This window comes from Pan troglodytes, chromosome X (assembly GCF_028858775.2).
Source record: "Pan troglodytes isolate AG18354 chromosome X, NHGRI_mPanTro3-v2.0_pri, whole genome shotgun sequence".
NCBI lineage: Eukaryota > Metazoa > Chordata > Mammalia > Primates > Hominidae > Pan > Pan troglodytes.
Genome location: NC_072421.2, coordinates 129,541,121 through 129,568,164, shown reverse-complemented (window position 1 = coordinate 129,568,164; position 27,044 = coordinate 129,541,121). Strand labels below are relative to the sequence as shown.

The window sequence follows — 27,044 nt, the reverse complement described above, 5'->3', positions numbered from 1 at the left end:
CCCAGGTATTAAGCCCAGTACCCAATAGTTATCTTTTCTGCTCCCCTCCCTCCTGCCACTCTCCACCCTCAAGTAGACCTCAGTGTCTGTTGTTTCCTTCTTTGTGTTCATAATTTCTCATCATTTAGCTCCCACTTATAACTGAGAACTTGCATTATTTGATTTTTTGTTCCCGCTTTAGCTCGCTAAGGATAATGGCCTCCGGCTCCATCCATGTTCCTCCAGAAGACATGATCCTGTTCTTTTTTATGGCTGCACAGTATTTCATGGTCTATATGTACCACATTTTCTTTATCCAATCTGTCATTGATGGGCATTTAGGTTGATTCCATGTCTTTGCTATTGTGAATAATCCTGCAGTGAACATTTGTGTGCATATGTCTTTATGGTAGAATAATTTATATTCCTCTGAGTATATACAATAATGGGATTGCTGGGTCCAATGGTAGCTCTCCTTTTAGCTTGTTGAGGAATTGCCATACTGCTTTCCACAATGGTTGAACTAATTTACACTCCCACCAACAGTGTATAAGTGTTTCCTTTTCTCCACAACCTTGCCAGCATCTATTATTTTTTGACTTTTTAATGATAGTCATTATTTTTAATACCATTTGAATTGCGTGAAATGGTATCTTATTGTGGTTTTGATTTGCATTTCTCTAATGATCAGTGATACTGAGTTTTTTAATATGCTTGTTGGCTGCATGTATGTCTTCTTTTGAAAAATGTCTGTTCATATTCTTTGCCTACTTTTTAATGGGGTTGTTTGTTTTTCTCTTGTAAATTTGTGTAAGTTTCTTATAGATTCTGGATACTAGACTTTTGTCAGATGCATAGCTTGCAAATATTATCTCCCATTCTGTAGGTTGTATATTTACTCTGTTGATAGTTTCTTCTGTTGTGCAGAAGCTCTTAAGTTTAATTAGATCTCACTTGTCAATTTTTGCTTTTGTTGCGAATGTTTTTGGTGTCTTTGTCATGAAATCTTTGCCCATTCCTATGTCCAGGATGGTGTTATCTAGGTTGTCTTCCAGGGTTTTTATAGTTCTGGGTTTTACATTTAAGTCTTTAATCCATCTTGAGTTAATTCTTGTATATTATGTAAGGAAGGGGTCCAGCTTCAATCTTCTGCATATAGCTAGCCAGTTATTCAGGCACCATTTATTGAATATGGAGTCTTTTCCCCATTGCTAGTTTTTGTCAGCTTTGTCGACGATTAGATGGCTGTAGTTGTGCAGCCTTATTTCTGGGCTCTCTATTCTGCTCCATTGGCCTATGTGCCTGCTTTTGTACCAGTACCCTGCTGTTTTGGTTACTGTAGCCCTGTAGTATAGTTTGAAGTCAGGTAACGTGATGCCTCCAGCTTTGTTCTTTTTGCTTAGGATTTCCTTGGCTATTTGGGCTCTTTCTTTGTTCAACGTGAATTAAAAAAAATTTTTTTTCTAGTTCTGTGAAGAATGTCATTGGTAGTTTGATGGGAATTGCATTGAATCTGTAAATTGCTTTGGGTAGTATGGCCATTTTAATGATACTGAGAATGTCTTATTTCAAATGTTGTTGAAGGTGGTTGTTGATCAGTTAATTGACAAAATCTGCTAAAGCAAACACTAATAACAAATCATATACATATATATACAGACATCTCAAATTTTTTATTTTAACACAAAATGTATACATTTTGTTCATATCCTAACTGTTTGATATAGGGTCAAGACCTTTTCTTTAGTATGGACTTCTGATTGTATTCCCTTTTGTCTTTCTTCCATAAACCACATCCATAATCTGTCATCGATGATTTCCAGTCTTGGTTTATTTAATGTGGAACAAGAATACAATGATTTCAAAGCAGTGAGTACAGAATCTTTCCAGATTTTGATGTCTTTCCTCCGTCAATCTTTTATTGCTGTCATATCCAAAACTAATTTGACAGCACATTTTTGGGGACTCCCCCTTATTGAGTCTTTACAAAAATATCAATTTAAGTTTCATAGAAACAACTCTTGCCATTAGTGCTCATAATAATTTTTGATATACATACCATTTAATTAAATGGTGTAATTATAATAATAAGTAGAGCTTGTCAAAAATATTTTCAAGAACATAATCATTAGTAAGCATGGGACTCAATTGCTCACTGTCAAAGTGTACAATTGTATTTGAGTCACCTACTAGCCATGAGTTTTCATCACAATGTGGGCATCTGCCAATTTTTTGTTTGTTTGTTTGTTTTTTGTTTTTTTGGTTTTTTGAGATGGAGTCTTGCTCTGTTGCCCAGGCTGGAGTGCAGTGGCACGATTTCAGCTCACTGCAAGCTCCGCCTCCCGGGTTCACACCATTCTCCTGCCTCAGCCTCCCGAGTAGCTGGGACTACAGGCACCCGCCACCACGCACAGCTAATTTTTTGTATTTTTTAGTAGAGATGGGGTTTCACTGTGTTAGCCAGGATGGTCTCGATCTCCTGACCTCGTGATCCCACCACCTCAGCCTCCCAAAGTGCTAGGATTACAGGCATAAGCCACAGTGCCCAGCCCGCATCTGCCAATGTTTTAAAGAGGGAATAGAATGCATTATATGCACATTATTAAGTGGAAGTTGGTTAAGAAAGTTTCTACCATCCTTGCTTATTAAAAAAAAAAATTCAGACATGTACAGAGTAAAAAGTTAAAGTCCCCTTTATTCTATCTCCTCTCCAGGAATATTGTTGTTACCAATTTGGTGTATATTCTTCCAGATTTATTACTATGCATATATCTATACATGTGCATTGCTGAAGTGCATATGCATATGTGCATGTGCATATGATGTGCCAGGCACTGTACTAAGACCTTGATGTGAATTATTTTATTTAACCCTCACAACAACCCTATGAGATAATATCACTATTATCTTTATTTTACAGATTAGTAAACTGAGGCTCAGAAAGGTTCAGTAATTGCCCAAGGTCACATAATGACTAGTTTGTCTCTCTCTTAAGAGGACTATTATACTAATGTACATGAATCAAGTTAAATGTCTGGGTCCATTTATCCACTTACTCAGTAAACATTTATTGAATGTCCACTTTGCCAGGCACTGTACTTAATTCCAAGAATTCAAACACGTGGTTTTTATCTTCAGATATCTAGAAGAGGTAGATCAATCTGTGAGCTAAATGATTTGCCCCAATTCGTCCAGCTAGTAAGTGAAGAGAGCAAGATTACAATCCCGATTTATTTTAACAAATTGGTATATAACAATTGTTGGTGCACAGAAAATTTGGTAGATTTGTTTTTAGAGCTAGCCACTTTGAATATTATTGTTTCCATGAGAAGATGAGTTTGAAGCCCCCAGGAATCAGTGTTCAATTGTTATGACCCAATAAATTAAAGATTATAAATCCAAGTTATGAATGATTTGTTTAAATTATAGAGATGATAGATAGATAGATAGATAGATAGATAGATAGATAGATAGATAGATAGATAGACATTTAAAGGCAGATATCAGGATGAGACAGGATTCAGGATTGGAGTTCCAATTCCTTGAGTGGGAGGACTGACGGGTGGTAAAGAATTTAGATCTGCTAAGGAGCTTGATTAGGATATTGAAAAGTACCAGCTTAAAAAAGACCAAGCAATTGTACAGAGAATCAGAAGTCCAGAGAAAACAGAAAAGAGAAAGAGAAAACAGGAAGCTTGTATATAAGGCAGTATTACAAGAAAGATAAACATAACACCAAAATTGAGAAATTCGATCATAATGGTAGAAAAAATTAAAGGCTGCATGTTGAGACAGAACCAAGACCTTACCTATTACATAACACATTCCACAAAGCTGGCCAATTTCAACGTACACTATGGAGGACTGAAGGAAAATGCCTCTCGCGGAGATGGGGTGGAAAGCTTGAGCCACATGAGTGTCTGACCTCCAAAAGCATAAATGCCAAAGGCTTTTAGAGCCAGTTGGCAACACTTACAGGGATGGAAGAATCAGGGAATTATTCTTATAAACATAGTACAGGATCTTACGGAAGGAAGCAAAACGAAGGCCTTAATTAGAAACCTTAAAAGAATGGCTACATATGCTTTGTAATTGCAGAAACATGTAAATATACAAACACATGGAACATGGCAGTGTTGATAGGGAGGATTAAGTGCCCTGATGGAAAATAAGAATAAAATATGAAAAGGAGAAAGGAAAATCTTGAGCTTCTTAAATTACTTGCAAAAAAAAACTGGAGTGTATGACGGAATTTGGTCCTCATGACTGAAGTGTTTCTTTGGTGTTGGAAAAAGTATTGCTGTCATCTCTCTCTCTTTAGAAATTCTTTTTTTTTTCATAATAAAAATCCTGTGGCAGCTCCTTGTCTATGAAGGATTTTAAAAATAGGAGCAATTTCATGTGTCTGCAATGGTCTGTGTCAGCACTTGCCCTAGGCAAGGTTGCCACACAGGCAAAAATGTACCCCTCTCCCCTATAAACAGGCCCTCCCTGGCAACCCCATTCCCTTGGTGCCACCCCCCCAGGGGAACTGACCCCCTTTTCTTGGACTACAGCTCCATTGTGATCTCCCACATCAAATCAAACCCCCTTTCCCTTGGTAGAGCAGCTCTGTCTCCAGGTGCAAGGGATGAAATAAGTTTCACCCTTTGCAGCCTATTTTCATTTAAAAATCGGACTGGGGTTAACCCAAATGAATCTTGAGTCGGTGGAGCTCTGGGCAGTAAAACCAAGTAGAGAGAAGTCCATGGGGAGAGGGGTGTATTTTTGGTCGGTGGGGGAAGGGGGTGAGGTAGGCCGCCTTCCTGAAAGCTATTAAATCCCAGATGTGGGCTCTGTTCAGTGTGGTGCTGCCTTGAGGGAGGGGGGAATTGGTGGTGGATGGACTCTCTGACCTCTCAAGGTTGCTGTTAATTCTGTGGGTCGGTGATTTCCAACTACATTTCCCCGCGCATGGCTTCCTTTGCAGCACTGTAGGCACCGCGTGACTCGCCTTTAACTAGGGGTTTTCAGCAGCCAGTCTTTGTGCCTATCAGCCAGGGCTCAATTTTCCCATCACGGTCCTCCCTGCAACAGCAATCCCTGGGTTCAGCAATAGTGGAGGCAGGCTGAAAATCAGTCCCAGCCATACTCAGCTCAAAGAAATTTTTCACAGAGAGCTCTTCAAAGCTCCTGTTCTCAGAGAAGCATAAGAAAGGGACTGTTTTGTGCTCACAGTGTGTGTGGGCTTTATGAAGAAAAAAAATCTGTGGCCTTATGTGAACAGAGTATGCTGTATGCAGATTTGGTGGGCAAAGCTACAAAATGAAATCTACTCAAGGGGCTCATATAATCATATGGTCAATTTCATGTTGGATCAACAAACATTCAGGAGCCCAGTACTATGTGCCAGGCTCTGAATTAGAACTGGTGAGTAACAAGAAAAATAAAGCAAAGTCCCTGCTATGGAGGAATTCAGTCTAATGGGGAAGATAGACATCCAGGGCAAGAAGTGCTATGCTTGAGGTAAGTGAGGGTGTTTGGAGGCATAGGGGAGCTTGCCCTTGGCTCAGCCTGCGGCTGATAGGGATTGAAGAAACCTTCTCTGGGGAGATGACATCTGAGCTGAGTAGGAGTAAGCCAAACCAAAGAAATGTGGAAAGAGCGATAGGTGGAGAAGGATGACATGAGCAGAGGCATGCAGGCACGCAATGACTAGACAGGTATGGGGAACTAAGAGCAGGCTGCCGTTATTAGAGAGGAAAGTATCAGGAGGAGGTGGGCAAGAAGCTGGAGGGGCAGGCATGGCCACAGGAGGGAGAGAGAACTGGGTCTCCTGTGCTGAGGAGTACAGGCTTTATCCTGAGGGGGTGCCACTGAAGGATTTCAAGCAGGGGAGTAATAGGGTTGGATTTACATCTTGACTAAACTGTCTGTCAATTTGGAAGAAATCATTCAAATTGCCCATGGGATGAACTGATTCAAGAATTCCATTGAAAGGGTAAATTTGCAGATGTAGCCATAGTTAAGTGCAAGGCTCTCTTTTTCCAAGGTGGTTTGTTATAAGGCTTTTTTAGGGATGTCGCTAAAACAACATAGAGACAGATAAGTGGATCTATCTGTAAAGGTCAACATCTTTGAAAAGGATGCAGGTCCTCTAAACAGTGCTTAAAGGAAACAGGGCTTGCAGAGAGTCTTGTGGCTTTTACCCTTTATTCCGTGCTGCAGTATCAGGTTAGGAATGCAAATTGTGCTATCATCTTTTTGTTTTGTTTAGCAAAAGTCATCCGGGAAGGCATTGTTTAACCTGAGTTGCAGCCATCTAAATCTTGCTGAAAAGGAATATTTTGGATTAGAATTCTGCAGCCATTCTGGAAATAATGTAAGTTGGTTTCATTATAGGGTTCTTTGTGTCTAGCATTGCTTCTAAATGCAGTTTGCAGCTAGGTATGTAGGGTTCAATTCCCTGATTGAAAAATGAAAAACTATGTGCACCCTTGCAACATGATTAGATTTAATAACTAGTTTTCCTCCTCCCTCTTTGTTTATTAACAGTCACCTTGGCCAGGTGCGGTGGCTCATGCCTGTAATCCCAACACTTTGGGAAGCCAAGGCAGGTGGATCACCTGAGGTTAGGAGTTCAAGACCAGCCTGGCCAACATAGTGAAACCCCATCTCTACTAAAAATACAAAAATTAGCTGGGTGTGGTGGTGTGTGCCTGTAATCCCAGCTACTTGGGAGGCTGAGGCAGGAGAATTGCTTGAACCTGGGAGGCAGAGGTTGCTGTGAGCCAACATCGCACCACCGCATCCCAGCCTGAGCAACAGAGTGAGACTCTGTTTCAAAACAACAAGTCACCTCAATTTGCCAAACACAAACTCTTTTACCCCACATTCCTGTTTTGTCACTCTGTGAGCAGCTATGCATGCTTTATCAATTTTGCCTTTCCAGAGCCTGGACCTCAACCTGCAGAATTAAGACTTTTAACCTCACCAGTGAATATTCAGAGGAATCTCCTTTCTCCTTTCTCAGACCCTAACGTTCAGATATTCTTCTGTTGTGTCCTGCCTTGGCATATCTGTGATCTGGCATCTTCCCAGAAAGGCTCATTATGTCTATTAGACTGGCATTTGGGGACTGGAGGGTTCAAATGTGGAGCCAAATGCCTTCATTAGTCTTTGTAGCAACGAATGAGCCATGTATGTGACACCTCTGTCATCCTACTAAGGCAGTGGAGCAGTGATTCAAATGTCAACAAGAAAGAGTTTATAGATCAACAATGTTCATTGTCATCGGGAAAATATAAGGGGGCAGATTAAACGTAGTATGCCACCTATTTGACATTGCTGTTTGTTTCTACCTTTAGAAGTCTAAATAGTCCTGGTACTCATTTATTTCATGTTAATCTTTATCTATTACCGAAAAAAAAAAAAGCTCTGCTCAATGCCATGCTCTACCAATTTTTTCCTTAATGTTATTACAGGTTTGGCTGGAGCTTTTGAAGCCCATAACAAAGCAGGTAAAAAGTAAGTATGGAAAATCATTTAAGGAAGAGAGTTCAAGTTAGAGCTTGAGAAAGGTTTCAGCAACCTCACACAATTTCTCATTTTAATATAAGGGGAGAAAAGGGCTTTGAGATATTATTTCAACCCTTCATACATCCAGTAAATTCAGCAATTTAGAAAATAGTTTTAATTTTGCCTGAGATGAAAGAAATCATGCTGCTGCTGGATCTTTGAGTAAATCTGAAGAACTCTGGTAATTACAGTACTCTGGATTGGTTTGAGGAATATATCTCATTTTCTGGCACTGCAAATCTTCGAGCATCCTTGATGTCAATCTGCAATGCCATTCACTGTCTGCCTGAAGATTCTTTAGTCATATCCTGTCACAAGCATTATTCACTCGCTTTAGTTCATATTTAAGTGCCTAATATGTATGAAATATTTTCTCCCTATATTTTACAATCTAGTGTGATGGTTCTCAAATTTCAGTGTGCATTAGGATCGCCTGAGTTTCTTGTTAAATGCCGATTCCTGGGCCTTATTCCTGAGTTGCCAATAACCTGCATGTTTACAAAATTCCACAGATGTTTCTGAGGCAGGCGGAGTTGTATCAGGACTTTGCACTGTTTTAATGTCTCTTTTACTGGTTCCTCTTCCTCTACCTGCTCTTTACATGTTAGTGCTTCCCAAAGCTCTGTCTGTTCCCACTGCATAAGGATCACCTGTCACATTACTCCAACAGCTTCCAAATTGATTCCCCTCATCCATCATCTACATTACTCCCAAAGAAATCTACTGAAAACACCAACCTGATCACATCACTCTTCTTCTTAAAATGCTTTCCTGGCTCCCTACTACCTACCCTTCGAGGAATAAAGTCCCAATTCCTTAGGATGGTACACAAAGCATTGAACTCTGGCTACCTTCCTAGCCTTGTCCTTGCTACTAGCTACCTCGTATTCCTACCTCTGCTGACTTTGACAAAACTAATCTCAGATGGAGGCTTAGCAGATAAAATACAGAATGCCCTATTAAATTGTAATTTTAGATAAACAAAGAATAATTTTCTTATATAAGCATGTCTCATGCAATTGTTGTTTATCTGAAATTCAAATTGAACTGGGAATCCTGTGCTTCTTATTCACTAAATATGGCCACTCTACTCAGGTCTCAAGTCCTCTGGTAGGACATCCTTGACCTCCTCCAAACTCTTTCCTCCCTTCCGTGCTTCCCCAGTACTCAGTGCTTATAGCATTTTAGAGTGTTATAACTGTCTAGATGTCTGTCTCTTCTACTAGACAGTGAGCTCTTAGTTGTCTTTTTACTCCCAATACCTGCTTTGCAGATAATGGGCACCAACAAATATTTACTGAATCAATGGTGTTAATGCTGCATGTGTGCATTTATGTTTTGTGTAAAAGTTAATTTTCAAATGCAAGCAGGTGTGAAGATAAGTATATGTGTTTTCTTAATGTATAAGATAGATAGAGGCATCAGTCCATCGTGCTTTGAATTCTCTTTATGAGATACTTAGGCTCGGTAATGTACACCGGCCTTAGCTGAAGTTGAGCCCTTCTCTCAGTCAGGAATGCAGAATCCCAACTAGCAAGTGCTGTATTTTTCTGAATGGGATACTTAGGAGAGGACACAGTAGGCCCCAAAGGGGCACATTTATACAAATAAACTCGAAGGGAGAGAGGGTAGAAAGAGGGGTGGGAGAACTTTCCCAATCGCTATATACATAGAGACACAATCCAGAAATTGTGACACTTTATACATGTGATAAATGGAAACACAGAAGTCTGTAGGAGGGAGTGATGGGGAGGGGACGGAAGAGGAGAGCGGTGTGTGTGTGTGTGTGTGTGTGTACCTATAACTGTTGTGATGGACATTTAAATAAAACTTATGGAGATATTGTGTTTTAAGATCCTAAGGAGATTGTTTTCAAATTTATGGTGAAATTTTTCCCAGTGGACCCTGGACATCTGCGGGAAGAACTTACAAGGTATAGTGATTACCTGTGTGTCTCTGCATGATGTTACTTAAGAATCATTATTCTCCATTTATTGGGGGCAAGTGCTTCTGGCCGTTCTCACAAAACTTGGCTTTAAGTCACTGTCTGGGAGATGGTGAGGATCTGGAGAGAGGATGGGCCTAGCTGGTTCCCCAGGTGTTCATCATCCAAAGGGTGGAGACTACAGGAAGAAAGAGGTGTGTTCTAGAAATTCAAGCCTGGGTATCCACTTGGGGGTTATGCCATTAACTACTACAACAATGAGTGTGCTCTCCTTCATGAATCTGTGTTTCAGTCAGAGAGGGCAGCTTAACAGCACGGGTATAATACCAGCCGATCTCCATGGAAATTGAAAATATGGGGGTTGTGAATGTATCTCACAGAAGACAAAATAATCTGTAATGATGATAAATACTTATGAAAAAATGTCCTTCAGAATTACAAAGTAAACCTATTTCTGCAAAAATATGTTGTCAACAAAACATTCCTCAAAACCTTACTCTACTTTCTAGACTTACACTTTTTTTTTTTTTTTTTTTTTTGAGACAGGGTCTTGCTCTGCCTCAGGTTGGATAGGCTGAAGTGCAGTGGCAACCTCCCTGGCTCAAGCAACCCTCCCACCTCAGTCCTTGTGCCCTGCTTCCTGCCAGGACTACAGGAACTTGCCGCCACGCCCGGCTAATTTTTAAGGTTTTTTTTTTTTTTTTTTTTAGAGATGGGGCTTTGCTATGTTGCCCAGACTGGTTTTGAGCTTCTGAGCTCAAATGATTCTCCGCCTTGGCCTCCCAAAGTGCTGGGATTACAGGCATGAGCCACCACACCTGGCTTAGATTTAGACTCCTATACGTGAAAGAGGTCTGAGAGATAATCTAATCGAGCCCTCTTAGTTTACAGAGGAAGAGATAGGTCATGGGAGCTAAAATGACTTGTCCAAGATCACAGAAGGTTGCCAGTTATTCTCCCTGATGTCTTCCCCCCAAAAGAGTTCATGGCCAGTTCAATCTTTGCCCCTTTTATAAAGACTTTTCTGAGTGGCCTTTGCAAAAGTCGCTTTTTACAAGCCTCTCTTTCTGTCTTTCTCTCTCCTAATTCTCTCTCCACATTTGTGAGCTACAGGCCACTTTCCCAAATAACTTGATACCTTGGTATATATATGTATTTGCATTTGCTAACCCATTTCAGTTGTTTTAAATTGTGACCAATTTTGATGGAGATAAACTCCCCCCACCTCCAAAAAAAAAAGAATGGGAAAATCAATGTGATGATAAATGATTCATCAGCTGTTCAGAGCAAGGATTTGGTATTTGTAGCAGGCAGCTGCCTTCTTAACAGCAAGGAACGTGTCAAATGACAAGAAGTTCCCTTTCTTTCATGCTAGGAGCAAAACGAAATTCACCTTTCCTTTAGCAACTGAAGCTGATTATTCTCATTTACAACTATATTTGAAAACAGGCAATGGCAAAGGTTAGGCTTCATTTATTTGTTTCCCATTGGTCCATTTAAATAATACTTAACTTTAGTTGAGTCTACAAGGATGCCTTGTCTAGGCTAATACGTGGGTTTCTAAGAGTGGTGTGCAAATGTAATTTTTCTAATTGAATCGTTTCTAATGTATAAGGAGAGCTCATAATTTGAAAGATTATAATGATGAATGCTTTTGTAAACTGAATAATCACCTACTAATTTACTTGCTTTTTCAATCTAGATTTTCACATATCACTTGCGATTAATTTTGATTCACCACATTGCCTTCAAGGCTTAATTGGTTTTAAAAAAAGTACACATAGACTTTTATTTAGAAAATCACATTTTTATAGGGAAATGCCCATAGTACTCAGTGTTTTAATTTATAAAACAAAATATTGGGGCCAGACACAGTAGCTCACACCTGTAATCCTAGCACTTTGAGAGGCCAAGGTGGGGCAATCAACTGAGGTCAGGAGTTGAAGACCAGCCTGGCCAACATGGTGAAACCCCGTATCTACTAAAAATACAAAAATTAGCTGGGCATGGTGGTGCATGCCTGTAGTCCCAGCTGCTAGGAAGGCTGAGGCAGGAGGATCGCTTGAACCCCAGAGGCAGAGGTTGCAGTGAGCTGAGACTGCACCACTGCACTCTAGCCTGGGTAACAGAGTGAGACTCTATCTCAATACGTAAATAAATAAATAAATAAATAAATAAAATATTGGAACCAATCTTGGACCATGGAAGAAGGTAATTAGTGGTAGGTAGTCTTCATTATGCACATTTCTTTACAAAATTTGATTCTCCTTTGAAAATGACTTTTTCATAAGTGTGGGATAAATGTTATCTGTTTAGCAGAGCCCTAGATACCAAGCTACATTTCATAGGTCCCTGATGAGCATTTGGTGGGAAAAGGGGCAGTTTGGTTTAGTTCTTTTCAGCAAACATTAATTATACTAACTGTGTAAAATGATGTGTTGGGCACTGGTGATACAGAGAAGATGGTCCAGGCCAAGGGAATAACAGGCAGAAGCAGGGCCCCAAGTTCTTCATTTCTAAAACACAGTCTTTTGGATAGGAGACAGCCTGAATTCGGGGGCAGACCTAAGTTCTAGCCACAGATTCACTATCCTTGGGTGATATGACCTTGTCAAAATCACCTAGCCCCTCTCTTTCTATAACTGTAAACTGGAGTGATCATTTCTTGCTCCACCAACCTCCTAAGTTGTTATGGTAGTGAGTACTTGATAGCGTTTTGTAAACAGTATGCTACTGGCCTCCTGAGTGCATTTATTCTTGCTTGATCTCCTATTCTTTCTAGCTGGGAATGTGGCTTTGCTACGTGGCAGAAACCACCAGAGGATGATTGGCCAACTTTCTCAATTTGGCAGGAGGGTTTCGCCAGGGTGATTCCTAATGGCTGTGAGGCCTGCCAAAGTGTTCGATCAGCTGAGTTGTGGTCCAGGTCTGGTTTGGGGCTGAAGCAAAGCCTATGCATTACTCACCACCCCAAAAAAGGCATCTGACTGACTGGGGGCACCATTCCTTTCTTGAATCATCTCGGATCTGCGAGAAGGAAAATGCTTCTTTCTTATTTCTGTTTCTTTCTCAAGAGATTCTCCCCAATTTCTTTGCAGGTATCTTTTTACTCTTCAAATAAAGAAGGATTTGGCTCTAGGAAGGCTTCCATGCAGTGACAACTGTACAGCGTTGATGGTATCTCACATCTTACAATGTAAGTAGCAAATGTCTGTCTGCTTTGGGACCTATCAGCCAGGTAGAGAACCAAGCACAGGAGCTGAGCTCCCCACACATGCCCATCACTGTGTTAGGGTTTACAGGGGAGAGAAAGCCTGGATAAGATAGAGAGAAACAGCATGGCCTGAGCCTGAGTTTCCTTGTCTTTAAAATAGTGACAAGAATACCTTTGGTTCCGTGGATTAAATGTAAATGCTGATTTTCTTCTACCCCAGTCCAGCCTTCCCCTCCTACCGCCTCTGGGAAAGCTGTCCAGGAGCTGGTTTGGGCTAATCTGGGCATGGGCTTTGCCAGACAGGTCCCCACTCCCTCTGCTTACCCCAGGATAATTCTCTGATACATGCTCTCTGTAGCACATTGTCACGTTTGTTGTGATTTCTCTGTTGCTCTTTATCATGATTTCAGAGAACAAAGCACAGAGTACAGCAGGTGGAGAGAGGTTAAAAGGGAAAAAAGCCCCAGGCATCTATTAGCGTTCCCCATATCCTAACAACCAACAAGTAGCTGGACTAGGCTGCATAACGAAGGTAGGTAGAAGGTGGTCTGGGGAACAGCAGGGGCCTTCCAGGGAGGGGGTGATGCCTGGCAGGCCAGGCTGCTGCTACAGCCCCAAGGGCAGGGTATAGGCAGCTGGAGATAGTATCTCTTCTAAAGCCAGCTGGACGTTTTCTCTCTTCTAGAGAGGCCTCCAAAGAATAGGCTGTTTCTTACCAGTCCTGCAGGATCATAACTTCATTTTTTGTATCTTAAGTTCATTTTTGACCTCTGTACCTTACCTTTCTGATAGTCCAGAAATGGCAGATTTCTAATTTCACCGGGAGCCCCAGAATGCAGTGCTTAGATAGGGACAGTGTCTGAATAAGTGTTTACCAAGTGACTCCTGGCAGGGACAAGCAATGAGAGCCCTAGGATCTCAGAAAGGCAGAGGGCAGTAAGAGAAATGGTAATCATGGAAGGCTGTTGGAGAAGGTGGCTTTTGTGCTGGGCCTTAAAGGGACACATAGGAATTGGATAAGTACTTGTCAGTAAAGGAAACAGCATGAAAACAAAAATGGTGGTTAGACAAGAAGTGGCGTATATAGAGGATGAAAAATGACCCAGTATAGCCCAAACATAGGGCCTGTTTAGAAGAGGTGATGGAAAATGCACCATTTTGAAGGGTCTTGAATGCCGAGGACACTAACCGTCATGTCCAGTATTGTACTTTGGCACTGGGGTGGGAGCATAGGGTAGAGCAGATAGAGGAAACAGTGCTAGAAGACATCCTTCTCCACTAGCTGCCTGTTGAGGCAGCAGTCAGAGGATTGGGGCTCCCAGGCAGTCTCTGACGGGGGAGCTCAATTTCATTCTTAACAGTTCTGCCTTATGGATTTGAGCATTCCCTAGTGGCCGTTTCAGGCATAGCACAGAGCACTTGAGCTTTTCTAGAGGATATTGTCTGTCAGTAGAAACTCTTTCCATGGAAAAAAGCTAAAGTTCCAACTAGGTAGTTCTTCGCAATTGATCGCAGTGAGACTATTTCACTAAACTCTAACGTAGTATGCAGAACACAACTAGATTGCTCTAGTTGTGCAATTTATTTGTCTAATTTTCCATTCATCTAATATTTGTTGGATACCTGCTATATTTTAAGCGTTCAAGAACCTCCACATTCCAACCTTCTCGTCTCCTTTGTTTTCACTTACACACCTCTCTATTCTAGCCAGACACTCCCTCCCAAACACAAGCTGAACATTTCAAATGAAGTGTCCCTCTTTTATGAACTCCCTCAGTAACTCTTCTTGGTCGTTAATTCAAGAAAATTGTATCATGTACCTACCACATGCCAGATACTATTATAGGCACTGGGAACACAGCAATAAACAGACGAAAATCCTTGCCCTTGTGGAGCTCACATTTTGGCAGCGAGGGAAAATCAGACAATGACCAAAATAAGTAAATAAATTATATAATGCATGGTAGCAGGTGATAAGAGCAATGGAGAAAAATGAAGCGTAGGAGGGAGATGGAGGAATTCTGGGGGCAGATACTGAATATTTATATTTTTAAATTTTATTCTTTTCTTCTTTTATGGACAAGAGTTAACATCGGCATAAATATTATTTTTTGAGATGGGGTCTCACGCTATCAGCCAGGCTGGAGTGCAGTGGGGCGATCTCAGCTCACTGCAACCTCCACCTCCCAGGTTCAAGTGATTCTCCTGCCTCAACCTCCTGAGTAGCTGGGATTACAGGCACATGCCACCACACCCGGCCTTTTTTTTTTTTTTTTTTTTTTTTGTATTTTTAGTTAGAGACAGGGTTTCACCATGTTGGCCAGGCTGGTCTTGAACTCCTGGCCTCAAGTGATCCTCCCACTTTGGCTTCCCAAAGTGCTGGGATTACACGCGTAAGCCACAGTGCCCAGCCAGCATAAATATTTAAATAAGGTGGACAAGGTAGGCTTACTGGGAAGATGACAGCTAAACAAAGACTTGAAGGAGGTGGGAGGGTAAGCTATGCAACAAAATCATGTGAAAGAGAATCCTGGCAAAGAGAGCATCCAGTGCAAAGGGCCTGAGGTGAGAGCATGCCTGGGGTGTTCAAGAAACATCAGAAAGGCTTTTATGGCTGGCTGGAGCTCAGTTAGAGAGGAAGAGAATAAATATGAAGGCCTTAAAAGCATATTAAAGGGCCAGGTGTGTTGGTTCATGCCTGTAATCCCAGCACTTTGGGAGACTGAGGTGGGAGGATCGCTTGAGGCCAGGAGTGCGCATCCAACTGGCCATCTCTTTTTTAAAAAAGCATATGAAAGACCTATAGCATAACTCTAAATGAGCAGATAAGCCATCGAAGCAGTTTAAGCAGAGGAGTGAAATAATCTGAATTAGGTTTTGACGGGGTCCTGTTGGCTGCTGTGGTGAAAACAGACCTCAAGAGGAAATGGTGGAAGTGGGGAGACTAGATAAAAGGATATTACAGGAGAGAAAGACCATGGTAGTTTGGACCAGCGTGGTAACAGTGAAGGTGCTTATAACATTTGTCACCTTCTGTTACTGGAGCTATTTACTCATTCGTATGTCATAGTTGTATTCTTAGGTTGCTATAGTCTTGTATGGAGAGAAAAAAAAAGCACAGTCTTATGTGCTTTTGTTTTTCTTAGGGTCAACGTGGGATTTGTGGTTAATAAACTGGAAAATTGGGGTGTGTGTGTGTTTGTGCATGTGATTTATTTAAAAAAACAGCTCTATTGAGGTATAATTTACACATCATAAAATTCACCCATTTTAAATGCACATCTCAATGATTTTTAGCAAATTTACAGAGTTGTGCAAGCATTACCGCAATCCAGTTTTAAAACATTTCCATCACACCAAAAGACATCTCCCATCCCTACTTGCAGTCACGCCCTGTTCCCACGCTCAGCCCCAAGCAACCACTAATTTGCTTTCTGTTTCTGTAGATTTGCCTTTCCTGAACATTTCATGTAAATGAAATGATAAAATATGGGGTATTTTGCATCTGACTTTTTTCACTCAAAATAATGATTTTTAAATTAATGCATGCTCTAACATGAGCTGCAACAGTTTGTTCCTTTCTTTTGCTGAGCAGTATTCCATTTATGGATTTACCAATTTTTTTTTTTTCGAGATGCTCACTGCAGCCTCCACCTCCCGGGTTCAAGCAATTCTCCTGCCTCAGCCTCCTGAGTAGCTGGGATTACAGGCAGGCACCACCACGCCCGGCTAATTTTTGTATTTTTAGTAGAGACAGGGTTTCACCATGTTGGTCAGGCTGGTCTCGAACTCCTGACCTCATGATCCACCCACTTCAGCCTCCCAAAGTGCTTGGGATTACAGGAGTGAGCTACTGCGCCCAGCCACATTTTGTTTATCTATTCACCTGGTCGTGGACATTTGGATTTTCTTCCAGTTTAGCTATTATGAATAATGCTATAAGCATTGGCACACAAGTGTTCTTGTGGATACAAGTCTTCATTTCTTTTGGGTACATTCCAAGGAGTGTAATTGCTAGGTCTTATGATATATTTATATTGAACATTTTCAGAAACTGCCAATTCAAATTGTTACAATAACATTAGAAATGTACAAGGTTTTTGACTTCTTCATACCTTCACTAACACTTGGTATTGTATATCTTTTTGATTATGACCATTCTAATGGGTATGAAGTATCTTACTGCAATTTTAATTAGCATTTTCCTAATGACTAATGATGTTGAGCACAGTTTCATGTGCTTATTCCAATGTTTTCTTTGGTAAAATGCCTAGTCAAATCTTTTGCCCATTTTTAAATGAGTTTTTATATTATTATTGAGTTTTAAGAGGGTTTTATAAATTCTGATTAAAAGTCTTTATAAGATATACAATTTGCAATTTTCTCTTCTAATCTGTGGCTTGTCTTTTCATTTTGTAAGGATATCTTTTGAAGTACAACAGTTTTAAAATTTGATGGAATTTCACTTTCTGTGTAGTTTTAGTGGATCATTCTTTCGGTGTTGTATCTAAGAACTCTTTGCCTAACTTAAGGTCAAAAAGATTTTCTCCTAGAACTTTTATAAATTTACCTCTTATAGTTAGATCTATGATCCATTTTGAGCTATTTTTTTGCACGCTTGCATGGAGTATAGTGTGAGGTAGGGGTCCAACTTCATATTTTTGTGTGTGGATGTCCATTTGTCCTAGCAACATTTGTTGAAAAGAATATTATTTTTCTTCATTGAATTGTCTTGGCACATTTGTCAAAAACCAATTGACCATAAATGTAAGGAGTTACTTCTGTACTCTCACTTATGTTCCATTGATCTATATTTCTATTCTTATGCCATTACCACACTGTCTTAATTACTGTAGCTTTGAGGTAAGCTTTGAAATAAGGAAGTGTACACATTGCCCAACTTTGTTCTTTTTCAAAATAGTTTGGTTATTCTGAGATCTGTGCATTTCCATGTAAATTTTAAGGTCATTTGTCAATTTCTATTTTTAAAAGCCTACTGGGATTTTGATGGGGATTGCATTGAATTTATAGATTATTTTTTGGAAAAATTGCAACCATAACAATATTGAATCTTCTTGTCTGTGAACATGAACTATCTCTTCATTTATATAGATCTTTTAAAAATTTCCCTTGGCAGCATTTTGTACTTTTCAGTGTGTAAGCCTTACACTTCTTTTATTAAATTCATTCCTCTGTATTTTATTCTTTTTTGATGCTATTGTAAATGGAACTTTTTAAAATATCATTTTTAGATTATTCATTGCTAGTATATATAAATACAATTGCTTTTTATATATTGATCTTCTATTATGCTACCTTGCTGAACTCATTTATTAGTTCTAGTAGTTTTTCATAGGTTCCTTGGGATTTTTTTTCTTTCCTTTTTTTCCCTTTTTTTTTTTTTTTTTTTTTGAGACAGGGCCTCACTCATTCACCCAACCTGGAGTGCAGTGGCACGGCCATGGCTCACTGTAGCCTTGAATTCCTGGGCTCAAGCAATGCTCCCACCTCAGCCTCCAAAGTAGCTGGGACCTGGGACCACAGGCATGTGCCACCACCCCCAGCTAATTTTTACATTTTTTGGTAGAGATGGGGTCTTGCCATGTTGCCCAAGCTGGTCTCGAAATCCTGGGCTCAAGCAATCCTCCTGCCTTGGCCTCCCTGAGTGCTAGGATTACAGGCGTGAGCCACCACGCTCAGCCTTGGGATTTTCTACATGCAGGATCATGTTGAGTGCAAGTAAAGACAGTTCTACCACCTTCTTTTCAGTGCAAATTCTTTATGTTTCTTTTTCTTGCCTGACTGCACTGACTAGAACCATCAGTACAATGTTGAATAGATGTGGCAGGCGCTTGATATCTTTACCTGATTTCTGATCTTAAGTGAAAGCATTTAGTTTCTCACCATTTGGTATATTCCTTGTTTGTTAAGTGTTTTGTTTTGTTTTGTTGATTGTGAGTGGGTATTAGACTTTGTGCAATGCTTTTTCTCCATCTCTTGAGAAGATAATGTGCGGGGTTTTTTTTTTTTGTCCTTTATTCTATTATCATAGTGTATTATAGTCATTGGTTTTCATATGTCAAGCTGACCTTGCAATCCTGAGATAAATTCAACTCATTGTGTATAATCCTTTTCATATGCTGCTGAATTCAGGTTACTAGTGTTTTGTTCAGAATTTTTGCCTCTGTATTCATGAGGAATGTTGACCTGTAGTCTTCATTTCTTATGATGTTTTTGTCCCGTTTTGGTATCAGGGTAATATTGACCTCATAGAATATGTTGCTAAGTATCTACTCCTCTATTTTCTGGGAGAGTTTGTGAAGAATTGGTATTTATTTCTTCTTTGAATATTTGATAGAATTAGTCAGTGAAACCATCAGAGCCTTACTGGGTTTCAATGTGATTTGTACATTTATCAGTATTGGCAAAAAAAATTAATCAATGAGCCATTTCTTTGGTCTTTTAAAAAATGTTTATTATATGGAGATTTTCATTATATTGTGATTTTTGAAATACAGATATACACCCACGTGTCTAAAACACAAATGGAAAACCAAGAAAGAAGAGAAAAAAAACAGCCCTCCAGCACTCAAAATAGGTATCCTATTGTCCATGTATCTTATCCAATAGAAGAGCACCATAGGATTCCATGGAGAGTCTATTTACTCTTACAGTATATAGAATGCTAACAGGTTTGGATATTTGCTTTCTCATTTTATGTTAGACTAGAAGTCTCACTTTAGAACCAAGTATTCTAAAGTTTGACTTCAGGGGAAGTCAGTGACCAGGAAATGATTCATATAAATCTGACAGAGAGGAAAAAGGCATACAAATTATAAAGAAGAAAAAAGAATCCAAAAATCAAAACAACCTGAGGCAATTAAGGTTAAGGGCACATAGTCCTAAATGCCTTTGTAGACATAGTGCTGTAATAGATGTGTCATAAAAATAAACTGGAGGCATCTAGAAAAGAGCAAATTATGATCATAGATAAACTGCTAGCTATTTGGAAAAGCCAGAATGATTTTCAGAATGATTCATCTATTGGGGATTTCAGATAGCTGGGGATTTACTAGACTCCCAATGTACAGAGTGATGAATTGGCTTGCAATGTCGTTGGCATTTATATTCCTCTTTCTTGATAATATATGATCAGGATGGAGTGGGGTTGGATGGCTGTACTAGTTTGCTAGGGCTGCCATAACAAAATACCAGAGACTGAATGGCTTAAGTGCCAGAAATGTATGTTCCACAATTCTGGAGGCTTCGTGTCCAAGATAAGCTGTCAGCAGTTTTTTTTTTTTTTTCCTGAGGCCTTTCTCCTTGGCTAGCAGATGGCTGCCTTCTTGTTGTGTTATCACTTGGTCTTTTTTTCTGTGTACTCACATCCCTGGTGTCTCTCTGTGTGTCCAAATTTCTTCTTCTTATAAGGATACCAGTCAGATTGGTTTAAGGCTTGCCTTAATGGAGTCATTTCACCTCAATCACCTCCTAAAAGCTCATTCTCCAAATATAGTCACATTCTCTGCTACTGGAATTAGGACTCCAACATATGAACTTGGCAGAGGGTGGGGACATAGTTCCACCAATACCAGTGGCTGATTGAAAGTAAAGAGAGATCATATATACAATATGGTAGAAGAAAAATCTAACAAAATGTTCAACTGTGATCTTGGAGCCCCTAAGATCTATACTTGGTCTGTGACTTCCTATACTAAGGCTGAAATGCTTCCAAATTGAAAAAGAGCCAATTGCCCCCCCAAACACACACACCCCTATAGAAACATAAATATACATAAAGCATGGGGTTGGAGGCTTTGGACTGCATTGGCTGCAAAGAAGGGGCTGTTTGATGGAGGACAAGGGTATGCTGGATGCTCCATTGCTAAGTTCCTCAAAGGTAATGTGAAAAATGTCTTTTTCCTGTCATGCAGCAGAACTTGGAGACTTTCATGAAGAAACAGATAGGAAGCATCTGGCACAAACTCGGTACTTACCAAACCAAGACTGTTTAGAGGGCAAGATCATGCACTTTCATCAGAAGCACATGTAAGTACTTTCAGCTGGCACCTGCTTCCCCCAGTAGAGAACACTAAAATTGGGGACAGACTCTTAAGAGCAAGCCCTTAAACCTGAGAAGTTTCAGGCTCCATGAAACGCTGAGATCCTCATGGAGCTCTCAGGGTGGAAATGTCATTCTTGAGGCATTTATTAGGCTCATAAATTCTTTCCCCTTTCAGTGGCAGGAGCCCAGCTGAATCTGACATTCTGCTACTGGACATAGCAAGGAAGCTGGATATGTATGGCATCAGGCCTCACCCTGCCAGTGATGGTGAAGGGATGCAGATTCACCTGGCTGTTGCTCACATGGGAGTACTGGTGTTACGGGTAAAATCTCTTTCCTTTCAAGCCCTTCAGCTTTAGTGAGGGGTGGTTATCTTGGCTCAAACTTGGGTGTCCTTTCCCAAGGTGATCTCACCCCTCAGTATTATCACCAGCCAGAAAGGGAAATGGTCATTCATATTTACTTGTAGTTGCATGAAAAGTATACATGACAAACTAATAAACATAGTTAACTGTAGGGAATGGATAGATGGGGACAGAAATAGGGGTGACAGTGGTGGGAGTGAGACTTCTTTCTATATATATCTTTTTGTATACCTCTGATTTTCAGACCACGCGAATAGATTACCTGTTGAACACACAACAAATAAGCAAAAAAGCAAAGCTGGTTGGGCCGACCAGGAAAGCCAAGGGAGTTTAGAGGAGTTGGAAATGGGTATAGGCTGCAGTAATTAAACAGAATAGCCTAGAGAAGGGTCTGTCAGAGCTGGCAGGAAGGCTTGACTATGTGGAAGGCATTGTGGGCAAGGAAAATGAGGAGACTGCAGGAGAGAGGTATAGAGTTAGATGAAAGGGTGTTTTGGAATTAGTGGGAACAAAGGTTATATATTCAATATAGATGAGGCAGCAAGATATGGCCATGATGTGATGTGGGCAGTGAGGAGCTATTGAAGGTGTTTGAGCTATTGGGGTGTCAGGAGAAAGAGGACATTGTTTTTAGCAGATGAATCGGGAAACATGGGAAAGGGGCGAGATTAGAAAAGCTATTGTAGTAATCCTTTCCTCTTGTGATCTCCCTGTGCTGGCCAGAAAACTTCCCTAGGCATACCCCTTCTTGCTTGCATTCCAGAGCATCCTTGTATCCCACCTGAAATGCCTTCTTTGACCACAGCTCCTACCCAGTGCAGCAGGATCAATCTGTGCAAGAGATGGGTCAAGGGCGGTCCCTCTCATTAAGTGCATTTTCTATCAGGTTTGCACTGTCTTACAAGCCAACTCTTGTTAATACATTCTGAAATCTGCCACATTTTTCATTGTAGGGAAATACAAAGATCAATACTTTTAACTGGGCTAAAATCCGCAAGTTGAGTTTTAAGAGAAAGCATTTTCTCATCAAACTTCATGCCAATATCTTGGTAAGTAGCTTTCTAATAAATTCGTTTACTTTCTGTTCACTGGGAATTTTTTTGGTTGTTTCTGCAAATCGTTTGAATGTAAATTGTAAAAGCTGGCTGGCCCTGAGTGATGGTGTGTCTTTTCTTTTGCCTTTGAAGAAATCAACCAGAGTTTTAATCATTTTTTACTAAAGGCAAAACACTAAGAAATCTGATTGGCAGTTTAGAGTTAACAAAGTAATAGGAAAATGGGGCAGCTCGGCTGAAAGGCAAGTCTCCCTGGAAACTGTGTTTTAGGGATTTGATAAGTCAAATGGGAGTGACCAGATCTAGGACTAAGAACACATTCATATGATGTTATCTGTTCCATTTTATAAAGTATCTTCAATTACTTTCCTTAAGCAAAAATTATTGAACACCTAGTATATGCCAAAAACAAGCAGGATGTGGGAGTCAGGTATATACGTAAGCAAAATAAACAGTTATTGGGCAAGGTTGCATAGTAAAGGGTGAGAAAAAGGTGCTAGAAATGATCTTCTTCTTTTTTTATTCTAGAGATAGGGTCACACTGTTGCCCACACTGAAGTGGAGTGGTGACATGTAGCTCAGAGCAGCCTCAACGTCCTGGGCTCAAGTGATCCTACCGCCTCAGCCTTTTGAGTAGCTAGGACTACAGGCATGTGCCACCACACTTTGCTAATTTTTAAAACATATTTTGTAGAGACAAGGTCTCACTATGTTGCCCAGGCTGGTCTCAAACTCCTGGCCTCAAATGATCCTCTTACTCTGGCCTCCCAAAGTGCTGACGTTACCAGGCATGAGCCACTTAGTCTAGAAAGGAATTTTCTTATGACCATAAAGAAAATAAAAAGTGTGTATCAACTAATTTTTGACCTACTGAAGATCCAGCAGTTTGGATTTTATTCTCTGCATCTTGACCTTATAGAAAAGTGTTCATTGAGCAGTTCAAGAAACTGGACTTAGTGTGAAGCTCATGGAGAGCCCCAGAGGCTACATGCAGGAACCTGGAAAGGAATGAGAGAAGTGGGGTCAGTGCAGTGGGTTGATGGGGCTGCTGAAAACAGGGCTGCAAACATGCCATGTGAGGGGTACATATAGTGTCAGGAGATGGGGAAAACTCGAACTTTAGGTCTGGAAAGCCAAGATTAGAATACGCTAGATGAGCAATATAGAGCATTGTACAAGACAACCTATAGAGGAAAAAGTGTTTCTGTTACACTAAAAAGACTCATGGACTGAGTGTAGTGGCTTACATTCATAATCCCAGTGCTTTAAGAGGTTGAGGTGGAAGGATCACTTGAGTTCAGGAGTTTGAGACCAACCTGGGCAACATAGCAAGATCCCATCTCAACAAAAAAAACTACAAAGAAATTAAGCGGGTATGGTGGCACATGCCTGTAGTTCTAGCTATTCAGGAGGCTGAGCCAGGAAGACTGCTTGAGCCCAGGAGTTTGAGGTTATAGTGAGTGATGATCATGCCACTGCACTTCAGCCTGGGCAACAGAGTGACACCTTGTCTCAAGAAAACAACAGACTTATGTACATGTAATCATCTTATAAACCCTTCCATCTATAAGGAAATCTTCTCCCTCCTGTTTCCTGTTGGTCATTTATAACTTCTCACCTTGAAAAGATGCCCTTTGACATGATTTTAATCTAATTTACTTCATAAAAATGTTTCTGGCAGAGAAGAGTGAGTTAAAAAGGTATTTAAGGTGAGGGGAGTGTGCAAAGCAATATTTGCTTCTTAGAGAAGGCTCTGTTTGTGAGCAGTGGCCCTGTCTATTCCTCGCAAGGTTGCCAATCATTAGGTTTCAGTAGGTGTGAAACCTACAGGGAGCCAAGTGGAAAATCAGAAGCTGCATGGGCCAACGGAGCAATAGTTTGGAAGGCATTGGGATTTGAAGGTCTTTGATATTCTTGAAGGATGTTTTACTTAATGGAAATTGGTTTATACAGGTGTTGTGCAAGGATACGTTGGAGTTCACCATGGCCAGCCGAGATGCCTGCAAGGCTTTCTGGAAGACTTGTGTGGAATACCATGCTTTCTTCAGGCTTTCAGAAGAGCCCAAATCAAAGCCCAAAACCCTACTCTGTAGCAAGGGTTCCAGTTTCCGCTATAGGTAATTAAACAATGCACATAGGCAAACTGCTCACACTGCTTCTTTTCAATAACACAGGAGGCTTAGGAGGAGTTCACATTCTAGAAGCAACAAAGAATCCATTTCAATCACATCAAAGATTGCACCCTTTCCTGCTCATTCTCTGTATGACACATTAAGTCAATGTTTTCTAACTAGGAGGGAGGAAGATGGGGGCACCTTACCTAAGGGGTAGGATCAGAGTCTCAGCAAGGATGGGCGGATGTGTGCAGTTTGAGAATACATGTTCTATAAACCCATTGTTTCTCCTATATTTAACTTATATGCAAACCATGGAAAGAAAAAGCTCAACAGCATCCTTTGGGTTGTAAAAGCTAGCATGAGAAAACACTGGAGGGGATAAGAGATTTAGAAGATTGAACAATATGCCACTAGAGAATCCTCACTACAGGTCACACTTTGGAGGAATCGAAGCAAGATTGGGTTAAGATCTTGTCTTTCGAGTTAATGGTTGCAGCACACCAACATGGTACATGTATACATATGTAACAAACCTGCACGTTGTGCACATGTACCCTAAAACTTAAAGTATAATAATAATAAAATAAAAAAAAAGATCTTGTCTTTACTTGAATACGTCAGCCTAGGAATCCGTTGGAGGAAGTTTTCAAAACTTTTAGCTAGGTACAAAATTCTGATTAAAAGCTTCCCCATACAGGATTTTTTCCAAAGAGTGATATCCTACCCCAGTAAAAATTAAGATCTGTTAAAACTTACATATTTCTGATTGAATCTTTCCAGTCTGTATTCTACGAATCCCTGCCTTCTTAAATAGATGATACTGAGCATATTTTGCCCCTTTCTTAATGACCTGAGTTATTATAAACATCACATATGATCTTTTGCAGGCAGCTGTAGTGCAATAATGGCCTCAGGGCAGGGGATGCATGTCAAGGCCCTGTACTTAGGTGATAAATCATCCAGACTCTTTAGACTTTATTATTCTTGTGGGGTTTTTTTTGTTGTTGTTGTTTGTTTTGTTTTGTTTTGAGATGGAGTCTTGCTCTGTCACCCAGGCTGGAGTGCAGTGGCGCGATCTCGGCTCACTGCAATCTCCGCCTCCCATGTTCAAGCAATTCTCTGCCTTAGCCTCCCAAGTAGCTGGAATTACAGGCGCGGGCCACCACACCCGGCTAATTTTTGTATTTTTGGTAGAGACGGGGTTTCACCATCTTGGCCAGGCTGGTCTTGGACCCCTGACCTTGTAATCCACCAGCCTTGGCCTCCCAAAGTGCTCGAATTACAGGTGTGAGCCATGGTGCCTGGCTAATTCTTGTGATTTTTTTGATTTTTATGTTTCTCCCGGCTGTGATCTGACTTTCTTTGTTAGTGTATGCCTAACTAGAACAATCCTCTTCTACTGTTCATTTAGCTGCTTTTCTTCTGCTGTGGACTGGGAAACCAGATAAGTAACCTCATTGAAAGTAGTATGGAAAATCAGTCAGTTGACTCTGATTTGGAGGTAGAGGAAAAGCCTTTAAAGGGAAATATATTGTTATTGTTATTTGAGACAGGGTCTCGCTGTGTTGCCCAGGCTGGAGTGCAGTGACATGATCTCTGCTCACTGCAGCCTTGCCTCCCGGGCTCAAGCAATCCTCCCACCTCAGCCTCCCAAGTGGTAGGGACTACAGGCATGCACTACCATGCCCGGGTAATTTTTATTATTTTTGTAGAGATGAGGTCTCACTATGTTGCCCAGGCTGGTCTCAAACTCCTGGGCTCGAGTCATCCTCCTGCCTCAGCCTCCCAAAGGGCTGGGATTAAGGTGTGAGCCACCGTGCCCAGACCAGGTATATTATTTTTAAAGCCCACAATTTTTAGCTGTTATGTAAACCTGTTCAGAGGCCTTTAAAAATTACCTGTGTTCTGAGTAGTTGAGGTTGTTCTCTGCCTGGTCCTTGAATAAGTGGGTATTATCATTGTGATGGTCAAAGATTCATGACATATGTCATTCATCTAGTCTTTTGATTTCAACAATAAACGAGGCTTTCAAGTTTTAGTAGCCTATTGGTTTATGGCTAGAACTAAGGATTTTTATTGTTCCTTATGATAGTGGACGAACCCAAAGGCAACTTTTGGAATATGGGAGAAAAGGGAGGCTGAAGAGCTTGCCATTTGAAAGGTACATGATTTTGTTTCTCTTGCTCGTGTTGATTTTATGTTGAATTTGGAGATTTCTATGTATCCTGGTATTCACATGAAGGTCATTTCAATGACTTCTCTGCTTGGGGATTTCAGGAAACATTACCCATCTCAGTACCATGAACGACAGTGCAGGTCCTCACCAGACCTCCTCTCTGATGTGTCAAAACAAGTAAGGTTTCTGAAAATTTCTACTTCTTTAGATAAATGTAATTTGTGCAAATTTCAAATGCTTCCATGAATTGATTCTGCCAGAATCCCAGTGTGTAAAAAGGTTACTCTGTTTGAGTAGGTTAGCTTCCTGGGGAGGTCTGTCAGCTCAGTCTTTCCTGCCAATAGAAGATCATTTAGTAAACTACCACTGGTGTGTACCTTATAGACTGGAGAGAACTGGCACATCTTCAAATTGCAACCTGTGTTGCTAACATCTTGCAAAATGCAGATCCAAATGGCTTTGAATTTTCAAAACTGAAAGCTCCATCTTTTTACCTATGAAAATCTTAAAGTGTAGAGGAAGTATACCTTCCTCTAGGTCTTGGGTTAAAGTTTTAGAGTATTTTTCCTGT

At 40.5% G+C, this 27,044-nt stretch overlaps 1 protein-coding gene across 1 annotated transcript in view; it reads left to right on the top strand.

Moving 5' to 3' along the window:
• Positions 1–27,044, top strand: part of FRMD7 (FERM domain containing 7) — a 51,665-nt gene that overhangs the window by 21,986 nt on the left and 2,635 nt on the right. The window contains exons 5-14 of the mRNA XM_063804239.1: positions 6,236–6,340; positions 7,443–7,485; positions 9,391–9,469; positions 12,580–12,677; positions 20,630–20,744; positions 20,936–21,083; positions 22,079–22,174; positions 24,134–24,297; positions 26,390–26,458; positions 26,575–26,650. Of these exons, the coding sequence (XP_063660309.1) occupies positions 6,236–6,340; positions 7,443–7,485; positions 9,391–9,469; positions 12,580–12,677; positions 20,630–20,744; positions 20,936–21,083; positions 22,079–22,174; positions 24,134–24,297; positions 26,390–26,458; positions 26,575–26,650 (993 nt within the window). The remainder of the gene's footprint in view (positions 1–6,235; positions 6,341–7,442; positions 7,486–9,390; positions 9,470–12,579; positions 12,678–20,629; positions 20,745–20,935; positions 21,084–22,078; positions 22,175–24,133; positions 24,298–26,389; positions 26,459–26,574; positions 26,651–27,044) is intronic.